Here is a 12,570-nt window from a genome sequence, read left to right as displayed (position 1 = left end):
ACCTCTGGCCCAGTTTAAAGCCCAGCAGCGAGGAGGAGTTTGCACGGAAGGGAGAAGTTCTCAGGGGTTCTTCCAGTCTCAGAACAAACTCCCAGGGATGAACTGGCACTGCAAAACAGCTACCTTTGGTTCCAGTTCCTTGACATTTCTTTGCCTTCCTTAAATACATAACAATGCTTAGAAGCCCAACAACTGAAAAAGGAAAGAAAAAAAACCAAAACCACTCACGTTTTTTTCCTCCAGAAGGGTGCAAATAACATGTGATTAATGTTTGTTTTGTTGTTTAAAGCATTAATTAGAATTTGCTGAAGGACAGTGAGGTAACAGGACGATTGCTTACAGGCCCCATATGCTACTGAACATTAATTCCACTTCAGGCTTATAGTTTATAATTGTATGCTCTCAGTGGGCTTTCTTTTTGCTGAAGTCACACAGCTTAGACAGAGCATTAGTATTGCATTGAGCATTTATATTATTGTAACACACTCGTGGTCTGTTGGTTGGCTGGCCGCTGTAGAAACACAGGGCAGGGAGGTTTGCAGTTATCTCTTTAGTCACAAGCATATCTTCCTCATGATTTTTCACTCATATATTTTAAAATAATTAAGGTAGTAACCTACAGGAACCAGAAGGCAAAAGTAGTCCTAATTACAACAGAAAAAATTTGTGTGCAGAAAAGAAAAAAGGTAGTGTCATATCAGAGGAACTAAAAATACCTCTTCCTACTGAGGAAGAAGCTTATGAAATGAATGCAGTAATAATTCTGGGAGCACCTTTTCTCTTCTGAAAGTGGAAGCAAATTTTCTGACAGGTTTCTGTATTTGAAAACAGCAGCTCTTGCTGTATTGCAAGAAGTTGTGAAATCAAGTGGATCATTAAACACTATATGCAATCAGATTATGCAAAAATATTTATTTTTTTATTCCTTTTTCATATTTTAATATCTAAGTATGATTATAAGGGATAAGATGACTTACAGTTGGAATTTAAAGATGCAACATTGCCCTCAAATGTGTTGAGTGAGTAGGAGAGGAAAAGTCCACAGACATAGTCAGAGAACCATTTGCATATAGTAATGTATTTTTGTGAAACCTCCAGGCCATTGCATTCATGGATAGCACCACTAAAACTAAATAGTCTTGGAAGATATCTTTTCATTTTGAATAGTAATACCACATCCCAGTGTGAGTAAAGATATCAGTGACCTTCACCAGTGACTTATATTTTGATATTTCACAAATATATTAGTTCAGAAACTCTGTTAAGGCTTGCTCATAAACATCTAGATTAAGGCTGCTGAATTTTGTGTCATTACTCCGATCACCTGAAATCTGACTGATTTTGACTGTAGATGCCAAGAGAGCTTGCTGCATGTACCTAGGGCAAATTATAACTATATTCAGCTTATTACCCATACTTGTGCAATTATACTGGGTTCAGAAGATAGTTACAAAGATCAGGGCAATGTTTAACCTGGCAATGGATACAGAAAAGCAACATGGTAAAGGGATGATAAAGTACTGTTTTCCTTTCAAGTTGTAAAAGTATGTAGACAATAGGACGTCAACGCACACACACAGAGAAATTATCACACACCTGCAGCTCTCCATCAGAGAGGTTTGCACACCCCCTCGCTTCACATCCTCAAGGGAGTTCAAAGCTCAGTTGTCGAGCTGACACCATTGTTACTACTATGAACATGATACCTGGGCAAAATCACTAATTTCTCTCAAAGTGAGGGGAACAGTGTTATATGCATGTTTTCTTTAATTTCTCAGAAATTATAACATGTAAATAATAAGTAGTTTGAGTTTTGATTTTCACAAAGTAATGCAAAGTTGGAAAGTAAAGGGCTGTTCAAAGACACATAGCAATTTGCTATCTAGAAATGGCATTTAAAAACACATTAATGGTACATCCTAACATACAACATGTACACAAGACAAAATATATGTGGGGAAAGACAAATAGAGAGTAGGTGAGTTTGGGGAGGGAACTGGCTGAGAACAGAACAGCTTTTGTGTGACTGCTCTGATTTATGTAAGAGCAGTCTGAAACTCAGTTTCACAGAGCATCCTGTTACCCATAACAAGTTGGCTGCCCACATCAGTGTTGGCTTTCCAGGTTGTCACCTCCTGCAACACACTAACGGCAGATGGATGGGCCATGTCCTGAGATGCATTAAATGAACACAGCTTTGCTAGTCTTCAGGGTATTATGTCAATTTACACCAGCTGAGGAGCTGGCATGTAAATAATTTTCTAGTTAACTGTGTAAGTAATCACTCCAATGATGAGTAGAAGTTGCTCAGTCACCAAAAGGAGATGAAGGCGAGCCAACAGACTTCTGTTAGTACAGAAATGCTTGAGCCAACGTCATGTCAAATTAGCACATAGTTGGGTAGTACTGCAGTAGCCCAGATTAAAAGCACAATTCAGTGTGGCAGTAACAAAACCCCTCACAGGTATTTGGTATGTAGACACTTGCAGACCTCATTAAAGTTGATGCATTTCTTCCAGCATCAGAGAAAGGGCAGAAGAAAGCATTGAAGCTAGGAACAGCAGAAGCCACCACTCAAACATCAAACCATGCTGCAGAGCTCATCAACAGACAGGAATACAGTTTTCCCTTCAAGGGATTGTAAATTACAGTCTAGGGACTCCTGGCTTGCTTATGTGTGAAGGGGTGCATGAGATGTGAGACAGTGAGCTGCAAGTAAGTGAGGAGCTCTGAAAAGCAAGCAGAAGCAGGGTTCACATCATCGCAGTGCTCCCGTAAAAGCAGATGTGAATCTCAGAACAGTGAGTTGCCTGTTGCTGGTCATTCCTGCTGTGTCTGGGCTGCCAGGACTTTTGTACATTCTTCATGAGTAAATAGCAATGTGTCCAAAAAGCCCCAGTTCATTATAGTCAAGTTGTTTTCCTAACAGAAACAATTTAACATCATCCTGAAAATAGTCTAAACACTTGGATGGATATTCCAAGAATATATGTATATTTTTCCTCAGAGAATAACCAGTTTTTCCAGTATTAACATCAGTATGATGACTGGCTGTGCAACAGTATTCAGGAGAGAGGTCTGTGCTTAATGTTGATGGCATGATTCTGTTTTTTTCTCTTCATGAACAAAATACTTCTCAGTTTTGTCCTTTCACAGTATGGGGAAGGTGCCAGTGGTTAAATCTGTCAGATGAGTACAGCAAAGTTGACTAGACTTGTTCAGCACTGGAGCAACATCCTCCCTGTTTATTTTTCTTCCTATACTGTTTAAATGTGGCCAGGTGGTCTGTAACTCTCCTGACCACCTTAACACAGGCTGGACAGTGCTCATATGAACTTTCTTCTTTTTTAAGTCTTGAATCCTTATAATTCTTTTGGAACACTTTCCATGTTACATAAAGAACGTTACAGTATAATTAACCCATGAAAAAATGCCTCTATTTTCAATGGAGAGTTGAACACATTTTCTATCTATAAAATTGTTACAACATACTTTTGCCCTTGGAAAAAAAAATCTATGAAGTAAATACAGTAACTATAACAGCCCACTATTTCTCTCTCTTCCCTCCCATTCTTCAGCTGCTGCCTTGGCAGTTAATGTGCAATGCTTTATGTTTTTTTTACTATATAATATATTGGTCAAATTATGCACTTGTGTATATATATCCAAATAGGGTAGTTTTGGAACTCAGAGTCTTTGCAAGAGCTGGCAAAAGGAAAATACAATACCACAGACTACGCAGAATCTTTATACCCTGTATATCTGTCTCTTTTCCTGACTGTGGTGTGACAGTCACCCTTCCTGTGCATGTCTCACCCTCTGTGAGCCAACACAGGCAGGACGCAGGAACAACAGAAACCACGGATGAAGTGCAAAGAGTAAATTCATTTTTGCTACCTCGCTAACTGGGGGATCTCTGAAAAAGCACCAAAGCACCCAGGCAGAGGTACACAAATGGGAATACAGGCACTGCAGAGCTTAGTCCTTGCTAGAACATCCATGAGCCAGCTGTTTTCACCTGTGTATCAGGGATTCATACAGGCGCAGTTTGCTACACTGCTTTGGTCTTTGCCTGCTGTAGAGCAGGAATTTCAAGGATGTCCAATAAGGTGCCTTCAAGAGTTTTACAGGCTTATGTTATCTAAACACAGAAATTCTATTTATGAGGCACACAAGGCTTAACAGTTAGTGTGATGTATGTGTTTTTCTACACCCCAGCTGCACTTGCTTGAGCATATTCAAAATTCTCCTCCTCACCAGTCTTCCATTATATTCCCATAGCTTCTCATATTGAAAGGTTTGTATTTCATTCTGAGAAGGGAACAGATATAGTAATTAATATATGTGCTGTAGCATCACTTAAAAATCCCAGGGGAGTCTAGAGATTAACTACTGTGGCAGTTATTCTTCAGGTCAAGTAAAATCCAATTTCACTTCTAGCATATACATATACACTGTGAAAATGTGTAAAAGAGGAAGCAGACATTGGTGGAGGTGTGATCTACCACTGAACTGCAGAGCTAGAAGTAAAACTAATGGCTGCTGCAGTATGGTCTTGTTGACCTCGATGCCTTTGCATGATGGATAACATGAAATTTCTTTCTGTGGAGAAATCTACTAGAGGAATTTTGCTGCCATAAATGTACCAATAAAACTGAGCATATTGACACTTTATTTTGAAAAGTCACATTCTCTAAAGCTGAGTGAATGGAACTGTCATTAATATACTCATGGAGAAAAAGCATATGTCGTCTGATACTCTTTTTCACATTGGTGACTACCATTTTGCCAGTGCAAATGAGAATACTTAATAATGGTTAGAGACAGAGTAATTCTGCCCATGCAGTGCCTATTTGCAAGAGGACTAGCAATTTCTAGATACTTGTGCAAAATGCAAAACTGCTGACCCAAATATTAACAAATACTGAAAAGCCTGGATATAAATATTCATAAACACATGACTGCAGTATTTAACCAGGAGGCTGCTGGGGACAAAATGAGAAGATGCCTAATGCTTTGCAGAAACCCTTTAGATCAATTCAGGAACAAAAGGCTTCAGTTTGCCAAGGAACGTAATGGGGGCTTTCTTCTATAGAGATGTTTAAAAGAAGCAAGGCCTGAACTTCGTTGGTGTAATGCAGTCGTGCAGACAAGTAATTAAAATAATATATCTTAAAAGCAAGTCATACTGTGTTTTTCAATTAACTGGTTTATTCCATTGCCTAATGTATCCCAATTAGATGAATGAGTAGTAATTTTTATGAAGTGAGCTAAAGCAGAGTTAGAAGTTAGTAGGTAATACGTCCTAATATTGCTCTTAATGCAACTTGAGGGGCTGGTATCTGTGTGTAGCGCAGCATTCTCCATGCTGTTGAAAAGGAACTCTGCATATTTTCAGCTGAGTACACTCCCAAGCCAAATTCTCCTTCATGCATACTATTGGTATACTACTAGTGATAAAAAACACCTGATGAATGTTTGATTTAATGAATGTTACTTTAACCACTGCTGACAGTCTGCCTTTATTTCTATATTATGATTTTTTTTTTGTTAATTTACTTATCTGCTCTTGGTTCTAGTTGCCGTGTCTCTGAGGAATCAGAAGGTCATCATTCCCCAGGTTCCTGATGTCGACACTGTGTCCTTGGCAGAGACTGTCTCGGTGCCAGAGCTCAGCCAGTTTACACTGTGCTTTGAAGCCACCAAGAGCAGCAGCGATGACAACGACGACTGGAAGGTTTTCTCCTACACCGATTCTTTGTCGACAGAATTCTTAAGCTTCGGGAAGACTGCAGAAGGCCATTTTCTGTTCATCTCAGACGCACAGTGTATCCTTGGGAATGCATTGCCCCGAAATGCAGAGTTCTTCACGGACACCTTTCAACAGCTGTGTGTCATAGCAGATAGCTTCGCAGGCAGTATAGGTATCTATGCCAAAAGCATCTATCATACAGTGTACTGTCCGGGTATCTTTGGTAAAGCTGTCCCTGGAAACGGGAGGCTGGTGCTGGGTTCTAACAGCAATGAAGTGAGCTCTCTAAATGGGGACATTTACAACTTCCGCCTCTGGAATTTCACCATGAATGCGCAAACACTGGCCAACCTCAGCTGCGATGTGAAAGGAAACATTGTAGACTGGGAAAATGAATTCTGGAGTATTCCAACTTCAGCACTGAAAGCAGAAAACAATTTGAGTTGTGGTGAGTATGCCTTGCCAAATCTTTTTTGCTTATTTTCCCCCTACACTTCTGCATTGTGCAGAATGTATCATATACCAGCATGGAAGAAAAAAAAAGGAGCTCCCGTGAAAGAAAAACAGCTAGGTCTTACCTGTCTTAGACGTCAGTTCAGCTCTTACCACACACAGAGGCTTTGAAAGGGTATAGAGTTAATTCCCTAAAGGAGAAGAACAAGTCCCCTAAGTATATTGAGTTGTTGCTTGAAAAGATCTGCAGATCAAAGTTTTTCCTAAACAATTTGTTTATTGGCCTTCTACTCATACAAAATGGCGATAACAGGCAGGTACCTGCTAGCCTCAAGTAAGAATACAGGGGCCTCTGGAGAATAAAAAGCGTGTTAACTAACCATTTAGTAAGTGGTTTTGTACCTGCCCCTTGGCCCTTTGATTAGCCAAAAGGAGCACTTCCTAGCCTTGTGCTGTGTGTGCAGAGCCAGCAAAAGCCGTGGCAAAACAACAATGCATATGAGACAGAAAAGTATACGAAAATATTAAATTAAAGGAGGCAGACAGGAAGGAAGAGTTTTAGATGTTTGGGTTTTACCTTCCTGACAACATATTGTCGGTCCTTTTTTAATTGGTAATTACTGAAGGTCTGTCTTCCTGTAGATTACTCCGGATGATAAATGTTAATACGTTGTCCAACCTCTTCTTATTTCATGGCTCAGACATTTGATTCTCGTAAGTGTCCACATGTAATTTTTATATATGTATACGTTATTACAACTGGTCGACCATTTTCTCCTGGAACTTTTTTTCCAGGAAAAAACCAAACAAAACAAAGCAAAACAGAACAAAAAAAAAAACCCACACACACCACCACCACCAAAAAAAAAACAACTTACTGAGAAATCTCTGTGAGTTTGGACCAGTATTTTATTTAAAAAAAAAAAAAAAAAGGCTGGTGGAAACTTTAGAGATATTTGGATAGCTATAAAATGCATGGGGGAAAATCTGAATCATGGCCAGCAGTAGTCTATATATGCATATATGATGCTCGTGAAAAGTCAACTGATATCAAACTTCATGTCCACAGAGTTTGAGCCCTCCTAAAAAATAAAAAAGTCTAGTAAACTGATACAAATTTTGGTTCTTCTCTGAACCACATGGGGTCTCTTCATAAGTGATGGTGTCCTTTCCAATTTTACCTTCCTACTCCTCTGATACCTTACTACTTAATAGTTTAAACATAGTTTAAATAGCATGAATATAAGTGTCTCCTGATAGAGCATCTGTCAACACTCTGAGCATTCTTAGCTTAAAACAGAAGCTGGCATCATTAAGGTGTGCTAGTTTCTGTATCTAACAGCTCATGACGGATTAAGGTGGCTTAAAAAAACATGTTGTTTGCTTAAGTTTCCTCAAACAGAAAGGTGAGGTACTCATTCACAGCTAGACTCACTGGGACAGCTCTCAGCATGTCTCTGCTAAAAAGTTTAAGCAACACCTCTATAAAAACATGAGCAACTAGGTGCCTTCACCCATCTACCTGAACAAAGAAAAGGCTAGTCTAAATATTGACTGAGACTGCATTCTGGACACAAAAGTTGTTTTTCCATTATTGCTCACTGATCTGACAGAAAATAACTTCTAGAAACTGTTACTCCTCTTACACCATCATACCATGAAGGATACCACAACACTTTCACTAAACAGCCTACCAAGACCTCTGTAAAAGTTGTGGTCTCATTTAATTTTGAATGGAGTATGGGTCTTGTCCTTCTTTCTGTTAAAGACTGTACAGTCCTGTGACACAAATGTAGTGTCATAGCTCTGGTCATAGGAACAATACACTTATTTTCATTCCACAGCTTTATTCTTTGGGATGTCATTATGCAGTGTTTTCCATATAGCAGAACATTATTTTAGATAACATCTATTAGTGTTTGTATATTAGGCCCAGGTGTCTATGCAAGCAACCTAAAATGTATCTATATATAAGCACTGCTATTTCCTCTAACTAAGTAATTCACCAGTCTTTTTATGTTGAAGGAGTTAAATCACACGCTATGATACAGACTTCCCTGAACCAGAGTATTTTCTGAAATAAAACACTGAATGCAGTGCCATTTCAAAACTGGTTACAAATCCCAGAGATGGAATTGTTAGAATGTTCTTCCCTTCTTTAATAAAAGCCTTCGTTGTAAAACCAGCCTTCAACAGGCGAGTTGATGAGTCAGACTATCAACCATGAATAAGCCACTGACAGTGGGGAGATGACTCTGGCTGATTAGGCTTCATTCAGCAGCAATGGAAGGATTTATGCAGAAAAGAGGTTTTCTCACAGCCCCAGTAATGCTTCGCCAGGAAGCGGCATGTAACTTAACAACAACAATAACAAAAACAAAAACAAACAAAAACAAACCCAAACAAAACAACAAAACAAAACACCACCAAAAACCAACAACCAACCAAACCAAACCAAAAAGAAAACAAACACCAAAAAAACACCATCAAGCATTTAGCAGTGATATCAATGTATCTGTGCCTGAACAGTGCTTACATTTTCCAAGGGGTATTATTTTCTTGGTTTTTCAAACAAAGCTTTTACAAGTAGTTTTATGAAGCATAAAAACACTCATGAATTGTTCCAGATAATCTTTTCATAGTTTTACCTTCTCCTAGTATATTCCTTAGACTAATGTTTTCACAGCTGTGCAGTCATGGTGGGGTGTTTCTGGAAGACTTGACGGAATTCTGTTTTTATTGCTGTACCTTCACACGGCTTGCATTTAAAGGTATATGTACACAGCCTGGGTATCCGGACTAATTTTAAAACAAGTAGCCTAGGTAACAGTAGTGGTGTAACAACACCAGTTCAGAGCTCAGTGCAGGCAAACTGAGGAGCATTCATTCAGTTTCTGGTACTGATCTTGGAGCGTGCACTGGCTACACCTCTAGCAGGGTAAGACCTACGCAGTTTAAGGGTAACACGGCTGCACATCTGTCCACGCCTGCAATTGTTTTTGCTTCATGTACACTTCGTATGAGTCCTTCATTCCCAAAGGCCAGAGGAGTTCTTATTTTCCCTGGCAGATTTGACTGAGGGTGGGATCTGTCTGCTTTAGGCAGCTGATTGATGTTTTAGGCTGAGCTAAGTGCCTCCAGTGCTCTTTATGAATAGTGGAATGAAAAGGGCTGTTCAGAGGTCAGTGCATCTCACACTGGAGATGTCTCAGTGAAGTGAGAAGTTTTTTGCTGTAGGAGTGCCCACTCCTCTACACTGACTATAAAGAAAGTCTAGCGTGATGAGCAGATGCAGATGTTGGAGTTTTAGACATTTGAAGTGAATGAGCTATATCACACAAAGTGTCCATAATACAGGTCCGTATCTGCCATTCACATTACTGACCATACCACTTGGCTTCATAAAGTAGCTTTTGCCGAGTATCTGTTTGCATCTAAATCCTTATATTTTCTTTACTGGACACTGAGGGAAAGTCTAGTCTGGCCAGAATTCAACCCAATTGCAACTTAAATAGCTTATTGAATATATTCACTGAAAATAATGCTCTTTAAAGTATATAGTCTTCTGACTTAAGTGTTTTATAAAGTTGGATTAGCCTTTTTTTAGTTTCACCAAATAAACTAATGATTTTTTTTTTCTTTAAATACTCGCTGAAGAAAATATGAATGTCCACAGATTTTGCTAGCTGACTTTCAGGTGATCTTTCTGTGACACAGAACCAAGAGGAAATAACTCAGAGTATGTTTTGATATTGACTGTTTAATGTTTGCAAATATATTTTGGGGAAATAAATCTCACACAGGAGGTAGTATGTTCACTTAGAACATCCTTCCTGGAGTTCATAGGAAGTGTGCCAAGGAAGTCAATTTGCCTGTATCTCCTAATACTTTTTAAATAAATAAATAGAGAAATGCTGAGTTTTAATACTTGTTGAGGATCACATGTTTTAAATTCTGCCCTGTTCTTGTCAGCAGTACATGTAAATGGTATTTGTGGTGTGATATGATTTCTGTGTCAAGGCCCTGTGTTTCATCTGTTCTTACATCACAGGAAATATTTTCCCAGCTATCTTTACAAGCTGATGGGTGGTGGCTCCTTAACTTTATGGAAGGATACAATGTTTCATGAGAGAACCTCATTGAGTCAATACAATTCTGAAGTGGTAAAGCAAAAGTCAAAAGGGCAACACTCCCAGTAGGTTCAGATTATGCCATGCTCTATGACCCCATTATTTTCAACAGAGTGTGCAAAAGCAGCTGTATCTGCAGCCGAACTGCTGGGATACATGAAGTGTAATTAATGCAGTTTCATCAGTTCTTTTTCTGTGGCCATCCTTATATGCCTTGTTTTTGTCTCCAGATCATCAAAGTGTCTGCTTGTTGTTATGAATAATTCAGTAGAGCTACAGACTTAAAACATTATCTGCTTACAAATCATGCATACCAGAATATTAATCATGTCCACGCCCTGGGCAGAGGAACAAGTTTAATCACCTTTTATCTGGTTGGCATCTGTCGCAGGCAGATTACTCAGAAGTGTATGGTGGGTAACCTGTGCTATACCAGTAGAGCTTGGCTGCTTCTCCAAGATGCATGTTATTACCCATGAATATTGCATAAGTCCTGTGCCCATACTGACCCCTCTGCTTTAAAGCCGTTCCACAGAGTACACGCAAACTGCATTCATTTAATGGGATGTTATTTAGTGAAAGCTAAGATAACCTGGGGAAGATAAGTGAGTGACTGTAAGTTGCAAGTCAGCGGGTTTCTCATGGATTCCTCAGCCACAGGAGAAAATGAAAACACATAAGTCTTAATAGGCAAATGGCAATATCAGTTTTGCCACTGCAAGTAATTAGGAAGGGGACTTCGTCACTTGCCAGATATATTTTAAGACATGGTAGTTTTGTGTCCAATAGCCAAACCTTTCTAATTATTTTACTTTCTTTATCTAAAGGCTCATACCTAATTCCCTCTTCTACAATTGAACCGACCAGTTGTGCAAACCTGGGAAACCTTTGCCAAGGTAAGAAACCCAGGTCATTTTCACAGTTTCATCTTTGGGAAATTTCTGTTTTCCTTGAGTCTTTTATTCAATTTTTTGGTTTTGTTTTTGTTTCTGAAAGAGTGAACTGTAATTAAAAATAGAAATAAAATTAATCTTCAAGAGTGTGGGTGTCCAGTATGTACAAAAATGGAAAAAAATGTGATTATTTCCTTGATAATACATATTCCAAATAGCCTTCATTATATCAAAACTGAATTAATCAAATGCTTTCATTTCTTTCTCCGCCTTTTCCTCCTGAACATTTCAACAGTAAAATATTAACCAGGATAAGTAGGTATATCTATAAATAAAAGATGAACAGATGTAAATAAAGGAACTGACTGTTATTCATTTATTTCTAATAAGTTAGTTTGAGGCTAGGTACTTTGAGATTAGCAGGTAAAAATTTAACATCGAACTGCAAAATCCAGCCGCTCTTAGTTAATGAAACACTTGTTACAACACTTAGTGCTGGTTTAATAGTGTAAAAATCATCACATAAAGGAATTTTTAAGGTCCTGCTTAGAGGCTGAAGTTCTATAAATACGCTCAACATGGACAACACCATCTCATTTCCACAATACCTTTGTGAACACTCACCTGCTAGTGAGGTGGCATGCTATGTTAAACTTCAATCACAATAGCAGATACACCAAAAAGAATGTCTGTCTCTGTAACTCTTTTCAGGCTGAATGGTCGAAGAAGGAAACAGGAGACAATAAAGTATAAAGAGGGAGGAAGTCCCAGAACTCTTCCAAAACAGACATTTGCAATCAGATTTAGCTTAAAAATAAAAAAGAAAATGCACTCCGCTTGGGAAGCCAGTAGGAGATCTATGTCAGTCTTCAGTTTACTTCTCCCAGATTTTCCTGAGGTAAATTTGGTTCAAGGTCTTGGATCATATTTTACTGGTCTCCACAAGGAAAGTGAAATTCCAGTTATGTCCATAATCGGATTTCAAACAGTAATTTTCAGGCATCGTATTCACAAAGCACAATATGATCTAAATACTACTCGAATAACTTAGGTAAAAGTGACAGCAACAATTACTCAGTATTAGTCTTTTTATATGTAAAGGGTAATATAGCCACCATATAAAGATCTTTGTGTTTTCTCTTGGAAGAATTTTGAGAATTTTTCTCTGTCAAAATAACATGGTGTGAAAGGAGAATATCTTTCATTAGGTCAGCTAATATGCTAGCAGAATTGGACATGTTTTCAGTGAAACAAGCCTGTATTTCTAAAAGCTTCGTCCTTTTTTCCAGCTTTATTAACTTGTCTAGTAGAAGATATTGCCTCTGATAAAGTATGCTACCTT

The 12,570-nt window shown here is 38.6% G+C and overlaps 1 protein-coding gene across 5 annotated transcripts in view; it reads left to right on the top strand.

Annotated features, from left to right (window-relative positions):
* ADGRG6 (adhesion G protein-coupled receptor G6) overlaps positions 1–12,570 on the top strand; it is a 111,507-nt gene that overhangs the window by 44,241 nt on the left and 54,696 nt on the right. For all 5 annotated transcript variants that reach the window (XM_082049933.1, XM_082049930.1, XM_082049932.1 and 2 more), the window contains exons 4-5: positions 5,580–6,200; positions 11,163–11,231. In XM_082049933.1, coding sequence (XP_081906059.1) covers positions 5,580–6,200; positions 11,163–11,231 — 690 coding nt within the window. The remainder of the gene's footprint in view (positions 1–5,579; positions 6,201–11,162; positions 11,232–12,570) is intronic.

Source organism: Streptopelia decaocto (assembly GCF_964273445.1).
Source record: "Streptopelia decaocto genome assembly, chromosome: 3".
Taxonomy (NCBI): domain Eukaryota; kingdom Metazoa; phylum Chordata; class Aves; order Columbiformes; family Columbidae; genus Streptopelia; species Streptopelia decaocto.
This window is presented reverse-complemented; position numbering and strand designations above follow the sequence as displayed.